Raw genomic sequence first — 17,231 nt, 5'->3', positions numbered from 1 at the left:
ACTTTCTGGAGAACAGTGGCCAACTATGAACTTTGATTCTCCATTTCTATTTTATTTTCTCCTGTGTAGTCTGGATGGAATTCTGAGTTATCAAGATTCTCCCAAAGGTCTCAACATAATCTGTATCTTTCAAACCAGCCCTGAAATCACAGCGAGCCTTGATTTCCAAGCTGAGCTGTGTGTTTGCTTTGATCACCATGAATTCGCAGGCTGTGGGGTTTACAGACTGGAATCTGTGGCTCAGAGAAAGCTTAGCTGCTCGAATTATCAGAGAAGTTTCATAGCTTATTCACCAGTGATAAGACATAGCACATTCAGGAGGCTTTATGGAGTAGAAAAATCCTTCAATATTAGTGACTATCTGGTGTTTATTATTTGTGTTATATAGATACATATAGCAATCTTAGAAAAAAGCATGCTAAGTGGAATTTTCATGTTTCTAGTTTCCTGATATGTTCAAATTGCAAATCTGCATTTGTACTGTAGTTGAGTTTTGGGTAATAGGAATTAGATTGGATTTTTGGGGGCAATACCTTTTATCTCATAAAAGAACAAACTAGGAGGACTTCAGCATCTGGTGTGCAAATAAGTGCAGATGATGACAAATGAGCATAATTAATTTGTGGGAGAATCATAAGCAGGTTCTGTCTTCATTTCGGCAGTTCTCATTTGCATGGAAAAAGCAAATGTTTGCTAAAATAATCGTAATTCCTCCTTTGTGTTCATTTAGAAGCGCCCTTTCCCTCCGGGGAGGCTGCCATAACACAGGATGCACCTTTAGCCAGTGGACCTCTCACTGCTGCTGAGTGGTGTTTATCTGTTTGACCTTTAGCTCTCCTCATGACTTACAGGAAATAAAATACTTCTGCTTCTGCAAAAGGTCTTTTGAAGTTAGGTTGACTGGGGGAGCTGAGAAGACCTGGCTGGGTTTGGGGAACCCTATGAATCTATGGTAGTCATCCACGACAGTCAAGTTTCACTAATTCCCAGGTAAAAAGAGCCACTTTTGCCTGACTGAGAGGATGGTTAGGATTTTAGGATGGTCTCCTTTCAAAGCTATGTTATAAATGGAATAAATCGTGTGCATGAGGAAAGCGAGATCAGTCGATAAAACGTTCAATTTGCCATGGATCTTCAGGATGTAATAAACTCAATGAGAGTTTTGGGTAATTATATTTATTTCTCAGATTTTAATTCGATATGAATTGCAGATCCCATGTTCAAGTTACCACAAACTGAATCATGTGATTTAGAATAAAGAATATTTACTATCCGCTGTGGTTGGTAGTGCTCCCTAAGACATTTTAGGCTTAAATTAGTAAGAGACCCAACATAAAAATGGAAAGAATACAATTTAAAGCACTATATTGGATTTCCTCATTTCATTAGATAACACCTTGACATTAAAGGAAGTAACTGATCTTTATCTTAATAAATGCGCCCTCTTTTATGGGTGGTTTTCTGTAATTTCAGTTTACGCTCTGCTGCTTTTTAACCTTCCAACTGACTTAAGGGACAGCTTTGATTTGTTCTGACAAATGACATATCTCTCTATTTATTTGAACCCATTGTTGCTAACATGTAAATAGCTTGGGACATGCAATTTTCTATGTTGGCGTGTATTGTATTAGTGTTTTAGACTCATGAAATTTTCGAGATGAAATAGCTCAATTCCTTTGTTTTGTAGGAAATCCTTGTAGATCCAGAGATGTGAGGGACAGGTGTACAGTCATTAAAGCCAGGGGATGCTGTTCTAACAAAGATGCTTTTCCCCTTTGGTTCAACTTAATCTGTATTAGGACTGGTGGGAATGACATAGTAAAACAATTTACTCACCTGATACCAAAATAAGTTCACTAGGGTTTTTTTCCCATTACCAGTAAAAGACTCATGAGTCATAGCTTAGTATTGCCTTCCACGCTTTTATTCTATTCTCGCCTTACATCTAAGAGTCATATGGAACCTGTGGTATCTTGGCCAGTCTGAGGCTGCTGTGTGTTTTGAAATCTCTTGCCCCACACCGATGCCTAGTGTCAGCCAGGAAATGTAATTTGTAACAGGAAGTTGTGGGACGGCAAGGTTGGTGGCGGGAAGGAGTGGAACCCTCAGAATCTCTACTGAGGTTGAATTTGCCAGCTTGGATAAGTCAGGTAAAGTTTGTCATATTAAACACATCTTTCACTTCCACCTTCTGTTTTACATGGTCGATGTATTTGCCTTCGCCTTTCTTATTAAGAAATGCACCTCTTCTCATGTGTCTGTCACAACTCCAGGATTATGCAAAACTCATGCTGTCACTGGTATATTCCATTTGGCAATGTCCTACATATCAGAGTACATTTATATACAGTAAGCTGAAGGCACCCACATGTTTGAGTGCATAGGATAGGACCCTTGATCTACCAAGCAGAGGGAATTTGTACCTGATTAAGTGCATCTTGAGGTGTCTATTATTGACATCTGAGGTTCCACTTCTTCCTTGTTTATCTGGTATTAGCATGACTTTCCACCCTTGCCATTCAGCACCCCACTCTTAGCAGCTCCACTCTTGGTCCTCATTTCAAAAGGTACATAAAGCATTTGAAGACATCAAGGAGAACCCAAAAGGCCTCATTAGGAAAGATTTGGGCCCCTACCTAAGTGTTTTCTGCTCTAACTCTTGCAAAATAAATTGAGTTTCTGTTGTAGTGTACTTGTTAAAATAGTTTCAGCCACGTTATCAGAATTTAGCCTACAGGCTAGTATTTGCTGTTACTTTTGACATTATTGAGGGGTATTGTTTTCCTGCACTTTAGACCTGAAAGGTCTGTGGGTAAGTCAGAGTCAACCTTGTATTACATTGGGTGCCCTGGGTCTAACACAGTGCCTGGACGTTTGTGGCCTTTCTGTAATAAATGCATGAATTAATTTTAGTGCTCAATACAATCTAGTTAAATATATAAATTATTACTGCAGATTTGTATGAAGACTAAAAATTGTAGACCAAAGCAATACAATTATAGCCATTTATATACAAATGAAATAACCAAGCACTGGGAAGTTAAAAGTGGCTTGATTAACATAAGCAGCTGATAATGGCTACGGTGAGATTCAAGTCCAAGTTTAACAGATATTATTTAAAGATTCAAATTCACAAAAGCATGGCCAATGAATGGTATTAATTCTTTTTCTAAGTAGAGTAATTCAGGCTGAGTACCCTGAGAGGGATGCCGTTGGGGCCTTAAGTGGGTACCCTGTTTTAAGTTCCACATGTTGGGATGGTATTTAGCACTTTGTCACCAGACTGCAGTACCAAGGTGATATTGGTGTGGCTTGGAATGCAATGCCACATTCCCTAGTGGCTGGTTCCCTGATTCCAAGAAAAGTACTCATAGATTGTGGTTTACTTGACTTGCTTTTTCTAAGCCTATGGGAATAAATAGAGATGTGGCTGACTTCTCACCTGAATTTTATGCTAAAATTGAGGAAGGCTGGCTGGTAATTCTTTACTTCGTGTTTGAACATACTATTTAAATAGTTGTAGATAAAAAAATAAAATATCCTCAGGGAAAGGGTCTATTGGTCTTTTTTAATTTTAAAACTATGATTGAACTCCAAACAGGTGGAATGGACAGAACAGAGTATTATTGTGGATGGCCTTTTACCACAACCTCACAATTTACCTGAAGCAAATAAGATGGAAATAGAGTTTGGAAAAGACTCTCTTTCCCAAAAGGTTGCTTTAAAGGTGTGTTCTCCCTTTTGATGTTTTATGTAATGCTTTTTCATATATGCTGAGCTCACTCAGCATTTGGTGTTTCTGATTATCATTCATCTTTGCCCTCTGTTCATACTATTATAAAAACTTGACCATTTAGTAATATTTACTTCCCTTTAAAATCTACAGATTATATAATAGATATTATAATTTTTTTAAATAATATTTTTATTGATTTCAGAGAGGAAGGGAGAAGGAGAGAGAGATAGAAACATCAATGATGAGAGAGAATAATTTATTAGCTGTCTCCTATATGCCCCCTACTGGGGATCGCGCCCACAACCTGAGCATGTGCCCTTGACTAGAATCGAACCCAGGAACCTTCAGTTGCAGGCTAATGCTCTATCCACTGAGCCAAACTGGCTAGAGCTGGCTATTATAATTTTTAACCTAATCTAGGATTTTGATATGTAGGGAAAATATTATTTTGAATATAATTGAATCAATTTCCATTTGTTTGTCCATTTGAATACAGTAATTTGTTCCACCTATATGTTTACTTAATCTTAAAATTCAGACTTACTCTCTATTACATATTAATAGGACTGAGAAAAATGATTTTAGGTAAAGAAAGGTCAATGAAAATTTACCGAATATTATGTCATGAGCTGAACAATAGCCTTTCCTGAAAATACTCCATTTAATGCTATTAACAAACTCTTTCCACTCCTTTTTCTTTTATAGGTGAAGTTGAATTGCTGAGGCTCACTTCCCTGACCAAGTTCACATAGCTGAACTTGGCCTGCTGGCCCCATTGCCCATATGCTTTCTCCCACAGAGTATATTAGAGCAGGGCTCAAAACTCATTGGCAAGCCATCAAAGTTCCATTTGAACTGAAAGAGAAAAACCTGTTTTCTGAAATGTGAACTCTAATTACATAAAATGGATGCTTTTGAAAACAGTATTGTCTCACAGGGCTGGCTGTAAAGCTTGAACAATTGAAGCCCCACATTATGTAAAAAGGGAGTTTATAGAGGCGAATAGCCACTATACTGTGTTTCCCCACCAGTGGCCGAAGTTGCTGGAGTAAGGAGGTCACCTCAGACCTGATGTAGGCATGGGGCTTCTCGGCAGCTGGTAGAATTGCTCTTTGGTCAGGGGACTTGCTCTTCTATGCAGGCTGCTTGTGAGATGCCCCTTCCTTAGCTGAATAATGGCACTAGTGAGAGGGCTGGGTGGGGGGGAGAGGCAAGGAGGGTGGTAGAGAGGTAGTGGGGGCAGTTGGATGTTGGGGAGTGTCTGGGAGGAAGAATAAGCCCAGGTAATTCTAACGTGTTTGTGATTCTGGTGCAGAGAACTCAGACTAAATGGTGCATTAGTTGATAAGGTTCCATTGGGGTTCTGCTCACTGTTACTTCCAGGTCCCACACAGCCAGGGGTTCACTGTGCAGGTCTGTTATCCAGTCCCATGATGGTCTGTCTAGTCCATTAGTATAAGCAGCAAAAATATCTCAATTGCTAGAAGTTTTTCCACTGTGCTTTATTTTAATTCTGTCTTAAGAGTTCTAAATTAGTTGCGGTGATAAGACATTAGTTTCCTGGGTCTGTGGAAGAGAGGAAGGTTCAGAGGTGATCTTGGCAGCTTGCATTTCCTGGGCTGGTTGCGGTTCACCTACTCACTTTATTGACTAAAAGAGCAGATGATTCACACAAAGTCATATGTTAGAATGCTGCAGCCAGGGCTTTTGAAAGGGCTACCCGTTAAGTACAAATAAATAATGATGTGAATGGACAGAAGAATCTAAAAGCATATTAGACTATTGATGAGAATGAATAATACATGTTTTCTGATAGTGTTTGCATCATGTGGCAGGATGTTTTAAATGGGGTAAATCTCCCCTCTACATAAGGTCTGCATTCAGTCTTCTTTTATAGTCAAAGACAAGCTTAACTGTCACATGCCTGATTTAAAGCAGCAGCATCAATTCAGAGTTTTATGGTTAAAACCTGAAGAACCAATCAGGAGATAGACTTTGAAAAACTGGTTTCTACAATATGCACATAATAACTTTAAGGAAAAATATCTTGTCAATATGACTATAGCAATGTCTGCCTTCTCATCTTCATGGGATGGGTCCCATGCCATAGACTTGGCCATCATGATGATCCCTGGAACTTGGCCATGTCTCATTCAATGGAATGGAAATTTCAGTTATAATTTAGCCTGCTTATTTCTGCTGCTAACTGAAAGCTGAGTTTACATAACTTAGTTTACAGTCCTGGTTGTATTGACTCGTACAAGTTTATAATTTGGAAATTGCGTGTTTCAGAGTCTGCAGTGTTTATCAAGAACCCATTGTGCATTAATAACCATAAAACAAAATTCTTGTTCTGAGGTCATCCGAAGAAAGGCTTTTGGTCAATGTTTGAGTGAGGCTAGGTTTATTTTACTGCTAAAACTCTCAGTACAATACAACAGAATATACGAGGGTTAAACAATAAAGATATAGATAAACAACCAGAGCTGGATGGCTTGTCTAAGACAACACCAGATTGCGTAATCAGGAAAGGAACAAGGAGAGTAAAGGAGTTCTTAAGAAGTGTGGCACTTTTTCTGTTTACACGGAGCATCCATGGCGAGTACCTGTGCATTCCCTTGTCTCTTAAATCCCTTGTATAGCGATGAGCCTATCTGCTTTACTTTTGCACAGCAAACCGTCTCACAAGAAGACCTCTCCAGGTTCACTTTGGGTCACCATGTTAATTCTCTAACATTTTAGTTTATGAAATGTCTGTATTTTTCCTCCCAGTACTTGAGAAATCCTAAGTGTTGTAATATGAAAGAAACTGAGACGATAAACAACTGGACAAATAAAGACATAAAGTCCTAAAAGATAAAGGACTATTTCAAAGACACATGACCTAACATTTACTATAGCGAGTCTTTGGTCTGGAATAATTCAGATATGACCATATTCACTTGAAGGAGTGTGATGCCGACATGGAGCCTGGGAACAACCAGTGGATTTGGAATTTACATCCCTCCTTTCTCTCCCTCCCACCATCTGTATAGTAAATGTATGTCCCTCTTTACCAAACTTAATTTTGGTGTACTTTCCGAGTCTTCCAGAACCTTGACTTTTGCCTTCACTTTGCTTACAATCATTTATGTCAGTCTTTTATGTGGATCTCTTTTCTGGCTCTTCATATGCTCTCTGAGTCCTTCCAAAGGGAGGCATATGTCTTCACCCCTCCACCTGTATCACTACAGGGTCAGTAGTGGACAACTCATCACAATATCAAATTGCACAATTTCTGTTCTTATCTTTCTTAACCTTATGGCAGCAGCATATAACTTCTTCAAGATGCTTCTAAAATTCTCTCTTGATTTCTGAAACATCTTTTTTTCCCTTTAACTCCTTTAAGAGCTGTTTTTCTGCTTTCTACCACCTTAATGCATTCTATTAGGCAAACTTTATAGATGGATCTTCCATCATTTCTTCCTACAGGTCAATGTGCCCTCACCCGTCTCCTAAATGTAAACAGGATGTTCTTATAATCCTGATTAGACCCTTCCTGTTGGTTCACCCTGACATAAACACTTTTCCACTTCCCCATCTTCATCTGTAGATAGCTTAGCCATTTTTAAGGCACTTTACCATGATGATTAACAGACCTCACTCAAGAGGCAGAGTGCCTTGGTTCACCCCACATCTCCAGGCAACTAGTTGAATGGTCTTGGGTAAATTATTCATCTCCAACATGCCCTAGTTTCCTCATGGTAAAGTGGAGATAGTGATAATTCCTTCCTTGTAGGATTGATGAGACTGTTAATGGGCCAAAAATGTAAAGACTAAACAGTAAGACAGTCCTAGGCAGAATAAGTACTGTGGGTATAAGCACTGTTGATATTCTTACCATCTCAAAGTTCACCTTCTTGATAAAACTTTTCCCACATCCCATGAATCCAACAAAAGGCCATCTCTTCTGGGAAAACTCTTTTGTTTTTCACTCTATTATGACACTTAACTGACTAATTTTAATTGTCTCTGTACGTCTTATCCCTCCTGCTAAACGGGAGTAAGTTTTTTGCTCACTTATATCCCCTGTCATTGCTTACATTTAGTACCCACTTCAAAAAGGTTCTTTCCCCACTAAGATCAAGTCTATTTTTCTAGAATAATTTGTGAACATCTGAAGTTCTTGGGGCCACTCTGCATGTTAGATTTTGATGAGAGATCCCCAAAGACACTCTGACAGTGTTTCTCTAGGGCTAACCTGGGCTTTCTTGAAGGAGAAAGATGGAGGGGTCACTGTGATTAATCTTCTATTGTATTGGAGGGCTTTCTGACCTTGAAGATCCAAGTCAACTTAATGGAACTTTTTTGGGGAAAATTGGGTTATAGAAGTGTGAGTGTATGTGCTCTCTTTTTAAAATATATCTTATACATTTTTAAAGTACTTTTTTTTTTTTTACAATGCTGAGTGAACATTTTTATTGTGACAAGGGAATAAATTATCTTGAGAATGTTTTCTCTACAATTTTACTCATGGTATTTAATAAGTGTGCCTCAGAAACTCAGGATTGACAATTTTCTCCCCAAAGGACATTCTCATCTAAATGTTGGTGATGTTACAATTGCTGAATAGAAGCTTTGACTGAATCAGATGCTGAGAACAATGAAAATTACCACCAGGCATTGATGAAACTTGACAGCAAATCATTGTGACTGAACACATCCCTGTAGGAATACCAAAAATACAGACAGGCTACATTATCTTTACTTCATTTTCTTCCTTTAGAATAAGTCTTGACCATTTAAAAGAAGAAAAGCCAGCCATTTGTTGAAAATAGAAATGGTTGGACATAACCAAATGTTTTAATTTTTCCTCCATTCTTATTGAAAATATTTCTTGAATTTGTTTATTTTCCTTTGTGAAAAGAATCTGTGTAAATTCTTTCCTTAAGGTTAAAAAAAAAGATTCATTCTCTATGTCTTATCGCAACATGTGCTTCAGCTAGGTTTGATCAATAACTTGGGTTCTTTTGGCCTGAGAAATTAATAAACCCAGTTTGTCTGTGATGAGTTTGTAGATGTAACTCAGGAGTCAGTTTTAACTTTGTATGTTATCTTTAAAAGATCAATATAGATTGCCTTGTATATAAACCCTTGAAGCTTTGCAGCCCTGAATTGGCAGCAACAATTGCTTTTTCAAGATACAGTTAATATGCTGCAGCCACATATTTAACTTTCCAGAAACATTGATTCATTCTCAGCATCCTTGTGAGGCAGGTATGTTTTCTTCTGATTGTAATATGGAAACAGAAGCAAAAGGAGACTATTTCTTGTCTTGATCACATCATGAAGCAACAATCAAACCAGAAATAACACTCTAGTCTCTGCCACTCACTGTTGCATATTCATGTTGGGTTTTTCTATAAAGTTGCAGTGATCTTTATTATCATCTGTTTGATATCATCCTTAAGAACTATATTCTCTTGTTTCTAGTTGAAGTAATTAATCCGGGTTTGTATTTTCAAAGTGGAAATTTGGCAATGGATTGGATCTTGGTGTAATTCAAACTGTCCTGCATAGTAAGTACCTAGAAATTATTAGTGAGAGACAGAAGACATAAAAATAGCTTGTGAAGCCATAAACATAGTAACTATGGGATCATAGGAGAAATTCTGTATCAGTCATTTTCTTGTTTTGTTTTATACACCAGTTAATGCACACCAATAATTTTCATGGTCACAAAGTCTTGTTGTTGCTTACCCACTGTAATACTGTAGAATGGAGAGGTGTCATGGAATACGTAATAACTGTAGGCAGAATACAGGGAGGATAAGCCCTCGTGGTTTTGGAATAGTTAATGCCTGCAAACGGTAATTATGCAATGCTGCATTTTTCTGAAGGGGGAAAAATGCTATAGCGGGGGCTTGCGTTTTTCATCCAAAGACTTGGGTAACACTAACTAATGGATATAACCAATAAAGTGCTATCAAAATGAAGATTTAACAATTACAAGTGGTGATTGCTTATATATCAAAACATTTAAAATTCTGTTTGTGGGCTGTTAGTTACCAATAGTTTTGCTTGCTACCAAGAGGCAGAATGGTTCTTTAAAGCTATCCTGATGACCCAGATCTCTGGGATGCCTGATGGCATGCTACTACTCAGCCCTGCCTCAAAGGGCTGAAATCTTAAAATTGGTGATGACAATGCTCTTGTTTCTCCTACTCAACCTCCTTTTGACCCAATGTGTCCCCTCTTCTCTCTCACCTACACGCAACTAGACTATTTAGTAAGTGTTATATTTCAGGGGCTAAAGAAAGGAAACAGTAAGTGATAGCTTCCAGAAACCTCGCATTTCATTGAAAAGCCATAAGAATAACGTCTATAATGGTTAAAATATTGATTAGACACTATCTGGGTATGTAGGGCTGTGCCTTCCTATATCTTAAAATACTGGCAGTTTTCTTGACTGAAACCAAAGGCCATGTGTTTTCACTTGGTAGCAGTCATAGGATTTGAGAACCTCTGTCCCTGGAAGGGTCAGAACTGTCTGTCCTTTCAAGAGACTACTTAGGACCAATTCAGCGCAATGGCTCCACTCACCATAGCAATTGGCGTCTGCCAAATTGGGCTCCTCTCTTAGCACTGGAGAAAGGGAGATTATTCGGGGGTGGGGTGGGGTGGGCTTCCCGATTCATAATATAGTTGCTTGAGCTTTGGTGCAGAATGGGGTCAAGATGTCAATCCTACTCTGCTGGATAATGTCATTCTTGTGTGCCTCTGTGGGTGTAAAATAAGCTTGTGGGGTAGACTATTGGCTTCAGTTTCGATAAGTCAAAAAAGAAAAAGATTGTATCCAGAGGAGAAGTAGATTTTCAGAAGAAGCAATATAGGGAAGGTGGGGAGACTTTATTAAAAACGAGAAGCTCTCTCTCTCCCCTTTATGTGAGGCTAATGAATCTTTGTTCTTACTGTGCTTAAAAGTCACCATGACCTTGTGTTGATATTCCCAAAGCTAAGCTGTTGGCATTTAAAACCTATAACTGGCCTGAAGCTCTCTTCCAATTTATGAACTCCTCGAAAAATCTTCTAAAATGTCACATGCAACAGCTCTGTAAAAATGGTGATATTTCCTACTTTAGTTATTATATCAACACAGAACTCAGTGCATCAGTGTGGGTCTGGGTGTTTGTGGCTAGTGAATAACCAAAATGTGGAGAGATGCAAAGATTGTTGTTTCCCTGTGGCTCAGATTTAAGTTTAAGGGATTTCCAGGGTGGATTACTAGTTGCTGTGTGTCTTTTTTTTTTTTTTTTAACTTAGAAGTTCCAACTTTCTACACCAACTGATTTCTTTCAAAATTAGAAGTCATAGAAAGAGAACAATAATTAAAATGTGCCCATCACGTGCTGTAATTGCTTAAGGATCACGATACAAAGCTGCACTGGCAAATGGGTGATAAAATGTTTAGGGATAGAGAACACCTGAGGTTCTGAATTTTATCATTATCTTGTCAGTATCTTGAGTTCTGAGTCATCCCAGATCTGTATCAACCCTGTGACCCCGGGTGGGTAACATTCCTGAGATGAGAACTCGGCCCATTTGCAAGCTTCTGAGTGTAGTTCCCTTTGACCTCCAAGATGGTGCCTTCCTGCCTCACCTAATTCTGTTGGACTCGGCCTTTTGCTTGTACTGCTCCATGAAATCAGCTAGAATTTCCATTTGGGTAAAAGGAAGATGCTACTGGGATATTTACTACCTTATGGTACTGTTGGAAGATGAAATAAAATAACTGTGTTTAGGGTTAGGATGGTGCCTAAACCCATGAAACAGTTAATAAATTTGAAATTATAATTTTAATTTACCTTTGGGTGTAGGCAAGGTTTTCACCCATAATGTCTTGGGAAATAACCAGCTATCTTGCCTTTCCAGGGTTCTGGTGAATTCTATACCCCCCCCCCCCCCCCCCTCTGATACCTCACTATAACACACAAAAACTAGCAAAAGGTAGAAGGGTTGGTTAACTTTTTGTGTTTGAGAAGCAAACAGGAATGGAAACACACTTTCTTACTTACAACTGGATTATATACAATCATTTCCTACCCAGAAAGGAATCACAGATGGGCTTGAAACAAAGAATAGAAAGTGGCCCTAACTGTGTTTCAGAAAACCAATTTTAGTAACGCAGATTTTAGGTTTGTAAACCAGCATGACTTTCAGCCTCTGGGATAGCTATATAGAATTTCATGCTGTGTGTGTCATAACGCGGTGCTCCTGTTACATTCACAATGTACACTTTGTCTGCTATTCTGTGATATCTTAAGTTGGTGTATGGGTTTCTGTTATGGAATTGGTAGGCCATCCTAAAGGCAGGCCTGTCAGGGTTTCTGTTTCTTAGGTATTGTGACATATAAGAGCTGAAATTATTTTGACATAACACCATTTGTGCATATTGGCTAATTAAGAATTCAATAAAAGAGTTCTAACTATAATGTAAAATACCAATCTAATTTATTTTATCTCTTTATATTTTGATTTATTGCCTTTGTGATGGCTTATAGGATAAAGATAGATTTAATTGTGTTGTTTCTACATCTGATTTTCCCACTTCTGAGGGAGAAATAGCTAAAGATTAAGTCAAATAGAGCCCACTGCATATCTCAGTTATGACCAAAAATCACTCCTTTTTAAAAAGAGATATGTAAGGGAAATTCTTTCTTTGATACCGTAATAAAGGTCTTTCTTGGGAATAGAAACTAGTATTTTAGACATCTTTTGGTTTATTGCTTTTTTCCCCCTCTCCCAACTATTAAAGTCTCTCCAGACAGGAAATTAGCATATAGAGTGGGGAGACAAGTCTCGACTAAAGTCAGAATTCTCCAGTTAGCACTCTCCTACCCAACACCTAACTTAGAATAAATGTAGGTTATTTAACTGTCATGAATTATAATTTCAAGGAATATAATGAATAAACAGTGAATTTCCTCTTTTAAATGAATGAGGGTTTTTAAAAAATGACTGGTCAAAGAGTACTTTATAATTTTGTCAGGAGTAGACCCTGACCTGGAACCAAATTAGATGGTCCCACCTGTACTCTTTATGACCTTCACTGGGGCCCAGGTCAAAGCACTCTCTCTCTCTCTCTCTCTCTCTCTCTCTCTCTCTCTCTCTCTCTCTCAGACTTATTTGTGGGGATGAAAGAGGATATTGCACTATATATCTAAGAAGTTGGAGACTTAACTTTAAGTGAACAAGGCTGTTAATGACCATTGAACTTGTATATCTAGTTTGAATCCTAATCAGAACTTTGGTAATGAAGGATACTTTTATATTGCTATGGGGCTATTTCTTTTAATCCAAAAACACTTTGAAAAACAATGAATACAAATCTGACACAACTAATAATCTAAATGTAACTGGGAACACTATACTTTTTGTTTCTTGGGGGATAGTTTTCCTTTAGCTGATTCTAGTTAATGAGCTAGACCAAATCCTGCTTGACTTTGTTCTTTGAAGATGTGTGTGCTTATATGAACACTAGAGGCCTAGTGCACGAATTTGTGCATGGGTGGAGTCCCTCTGCCTGGCCGCCTATCGGGGCTGATGCGAGGGGAGGGACCATGGGAGGTTAGCTGTGGGAGTGCACTGACCACCAGGAGGCAGCTCCTGTGTTGAGCGTCTGCCCCGTGGTGGTCAGTGCATGTCATGTTGATCGATCTGCCGGTCGCTTAGGCTTTTATATAATGGTGTTTGAAAGAAGTTTGTAGTTCGAGATTATTTTCTTGAAATTTGTGAACTGTGCTTTGTTAAAATGTACCCTTTCTCTGGAAAGCATTTTAAAACTACTAAGTCTTTTACTGGCTATGCTATGATCTGAAGTGGCTGCTAGTGTCATTTTGTACCTGTGTTCAGTATTGGGTATTTGAGTTGGCCATGGGTGGGGGGGTGGGGGGGGCAGATAAGAAACAAATACTGCTCCACTTCTTTATCACTGACAGGCTTAGTCTTTAATCACTGAATCTTTGACCTCAGCTTATTTCCTCAACTTGCTGTGACTAGACACCCTATAACTGAGCTCTTTTTATTATTATTATTTTTACCATTCACTGTTTTATTTATAATTTTAGCAAAATACATGTAAAAAGTCCACCATACTGATCGTTTGAAAGTGTACTGTTCAGTAGTGTTCTGGACTCTTTGTACGGTGAAGCCTTTTAGTTTTCATACTTGAAAGGCTTCTTGGTCCGTTCTGGCTGCTATAACAAATCACCATATACCGAGTGGCTTTTAAACAGTAGCAGTTTATTTCTCACAGTTCTGGCGGCTGGGAAGTCCTGAGATCAAGGTGTGGGCAGACTCTGCTTCCTGACTGTAGATGGCTGGCTCCTCCCGGTGTCCTCAATGTGGGGACACGTGGGGACGGGGCATGGAGCCCTCCGGGGTGTCTTCTATGCCAGCACTCCTCCCCTTCATGAGGGCTCCGCCTCCATGGCCTAGTCACCTACCAAAGGCCCCAGCTCCAAATACCATCATCACGTTGAGGGTTAGGGTTTCAACCTATGAAGGGGAAGGGGGGCGGGCCCAGATATTCAGTCTAGAGCCACAAGTAACACCGTTCTGTTCCATTTTGTGTTGTTACAGAACTCCAAGATGGGAGGCAAGCTGAGCAAGAAGAAGAAGGGGTACAATGTGAATGATGAGAAGGCCAAGGACAAGGACAAGAAGGCCGAAGGAGCGGGGACGGAAGAGGAGGGGACCCCGAAGGAGAATGAGACCCAGGCGGCTGGGGAGACCCCCGGAGTGAAGGAGGGCAAGGAGGAGAAGGCGGAGAAGGATGCCCAGGATGCTGCCAACAAGCCTGAAGACAAGGAAGGCGAGAAAGACACAGACGCGGCCAAGGCGGATGCTCCGAAGGCAGAGCCCGAGCAGACGGAGGGAGCAGCCGAGGGGAAGCCGGAGCCCCCGAAGGATGCGGAGCAGGCGGCCACCTCGGGCCCCGCCGCAGGCGATGCCCCCCAGGCTCCCGAGGCCGAGGCCCCTGCGGAACCCGCGACCGCCACCAAGGTGGATGACAAGAGCAAGGAGGGAGGGGAACCCACAAAGACTGAGGCTCCCGCGGCTCCTGCCTCGCAGGAAACGAAAAGTGACGGGGCCCCAGCTTCAGACTCAAAACCCAGCAGCACTGAGGCTGCCCCATCGTCCAAGGAGACCCCAGCAGCCACGGAAGCACCCAGCTCCACGCCCAAGGCCCAGGCCCCCGCAGCTCCCGCAGCCCCCGCAGACGAGGTCAAACCTGCCGAGGCCCCGGCCATGAATTCCGATCAAACCGTGGCGGTGAAAGAGTAACAAGGACAGCCTATGGGAAAAGAGATCGCAGCTTAAACAACCTGTTTCTCTCTCTCTGTCTGTCTCTCTGTCTCTCTCCTATACTAACTTGTTTCAAATTGGAAGTAATGATATGTATTGCCCAAGAAGAAAAAAAAAAAAAAAAGAAAAGGAAATGAAAAAGATGTCCCATCAAAGGAGGGAGGGGGGATGGGGAGAATCCAAATAGTATTTTTGTGGGGAAATATCTAATATACCTTCAGTCAACTTTACCAATCAGTCCTGGAGTGTAGAGGTCAATGTCTGAAAGTACTCCGCCACCAAGATGGGTACCGTCTTCTGCAAGGGGAGTAGGGAGTGTTGCGTTTGATTCTGCCCACAGGGCCCTTTCCAAGGCAATCAGATCTTTATGAAAGCAGTATTTTCTGTGTTTTCTTTTTTAATTTGCAGCCTTTCTTCTTTTGATATTTTTTAAATGTTTGTGGATGAATGCCAACTTTCAGACAGCCCACTGAGCCTGTCCACATGTATCTCCATGCCAAGACTCCATTCCTCCTCCCCAGGTATTTTTGGGAGTAACACACATTCTCTCATCCAACTTAGCCTCCCTAGATTTCTCATGACGAGTTAATGCATGTCCGTGGTTGGGTGCACCTGTAGTTCTGTTTATTGGTCAGTGGAAATGAAAAAAAAAATAAAATAAAAACGTCTGCGTTCATTGCAGTTCCAGTTTCTCCTCCATCCTGTGTCACAGACACCAACACACCACTCATTGGAAAATGGGAAAAAATTAAAAAAAAATAACAAAAAAATGTACAATGGATGCATTGAAATTATATGTAATTGTATAAATGGTGCAACAGTAATAAAGTTAAACAATTAAAAAGAAGTAATGACGACTATTGGTTTTCTTTTGCCACCCCTTCCTCCTCGGTAACCTCAGTGGAGCACAGAGCAATGTATCCGGCATTTTGGAATATATTTGGATAGAAGTATAAGGCAGTATCCTCAAATTTTTGTGAACATTACTTGTTTAAAAAATTAGTTGCAACAGTGTCAGTAAGTTATCTTGGAAGAGGCTAAACTGAAAAGCTACTATGTCTATGGGTATGCACCCCATAGAAGTATGGGTGTGATTAATTTATTTCAAAAGAAATATTTTGAATAAAATAAGTGAGTGATAATAGATTTGGTCTTGAAGGTTGGGAAGAAAAGAGTCCTAAGATCTTACAGAAACTTCGTATGTATGTACTGTAAGTGGTGTTGTATCCCTTTATTCATCATACTAGAGGCCCGATGCACAAAGATTTGTGCAAGAATGGGCCTTCTTTACCCTGGCTGCTGGCGCTGCCTTTCTGCCTTCCCACGCTGCCCAGAGGCCCGGAGCAGCTGGGGCGGTACAGAACGCTTGCCCCCGGCTGCTCGGTGCCCGCATATACAAATTAACCCTCCAGCTTTGTTGGGTTAATTTGCATACTCACTCCCGATTGGCTGGTGGGTGTTGTGAATGTACGGTCAATTTGCATCTTACTCTTTTATTAGTGTAGATTCATTCTTGATAGAGCCTGGAAAGGGGCCCCGTGTTGCGAGCAGGCAGTGAGAAGCAGCAGTGTGGAAGCAAGCACAGAGCTGGCCTTTATGGTGACTAGGTTCCTATCCAGGTTTTGCCACTCCTGTATGGCCTTTAAGTCACTTTTAACCTCCAGACTTCCCTGCCTTATCTACAACTGGGCAAAGGCTCTATGACCTCTTAGGAAAGACTCCTTTCAACTTTTGAAATACTGAGTTGCTTGTGTGTATATCTGTTGGCAATTTTATATTATGATGGGTATGTATGTACTAACAGATAATCACCCCCATACCCTGATTTATCCCCCGCACTGCTCAGTTTTCTCAGGTTTCATAGATTCTGTAGATGGGGAAAGGGTAGGAGAATAGGTGTAAGCAGTGGCTTATGGAGGGGCCAGGCTTGCACATCAATTCTTTAATGTAAGAAAAGAAGGAATGGTCACTTAGATCTTGGTAGTAATTTTGGTCTTTTCTAATTGGATATTAGAAACCAAGTCTTGAATATAAAGCATTTAAAAATGAACTTAACCCTAGCCACTGTAAAGATCTCATGCTTGAATCAGTTAAACGTCAGGTTTGTGGGGAGAGTAGGTCTAGGCAATAATTGCCCAGTGATAAACTC

The 17,231-nt window shown here is 40.2% G+C and overlaps 1 protein-coding gene across 2 annotated transcripts in view; it reads left to right on the top strand.

The window, feature by feature from the left end:
* BASP1 (brain abundant membrane attached signal protein 1) overlaps positions 1-15,933 on the top strand; it is a 43,386-nt gene extending 27,453 nt beyond the window's left edge. For both annotated transcript variants that reach the window (XM_079793183.1, XM_079793184.1), the window contains exon 2: positions 14,357-15,933. In XM_079793183.1, coding sequence (XP_079649309.1) covers positions 14,366-15,061 — 696 coding nt within the window. In that variant the 5' untranslated portion in view covers positions 14,357-14,365 and the 3' untranslated portion in view covers positions 15,062-15,933. The remainder of the gene's footprint in view (positions 1-14,356) is intronic.
* The last annotated feature ends 1,298 nt before the right edge of the window (positions 15,934-17,231 follow it).

This window comes from Cnephaeus nilssonii (assembly GCF_951640355.1).
Source record: "Cnephaeus nilssonii genome assembly, chromosome: 2".
Taxonomy (NCBI): domain Eukaryota; kingdom Metazoa; phylum Chordata; class Mammalia; order Chiroptera; family Vespertilionidae; genus Cnephaeus; species Cnephaeus nilssonii.
Note: the sequence above shows the minus strand (reverse complement) of the source record. Positions and strands in the feature narration are given on the sequence as shown.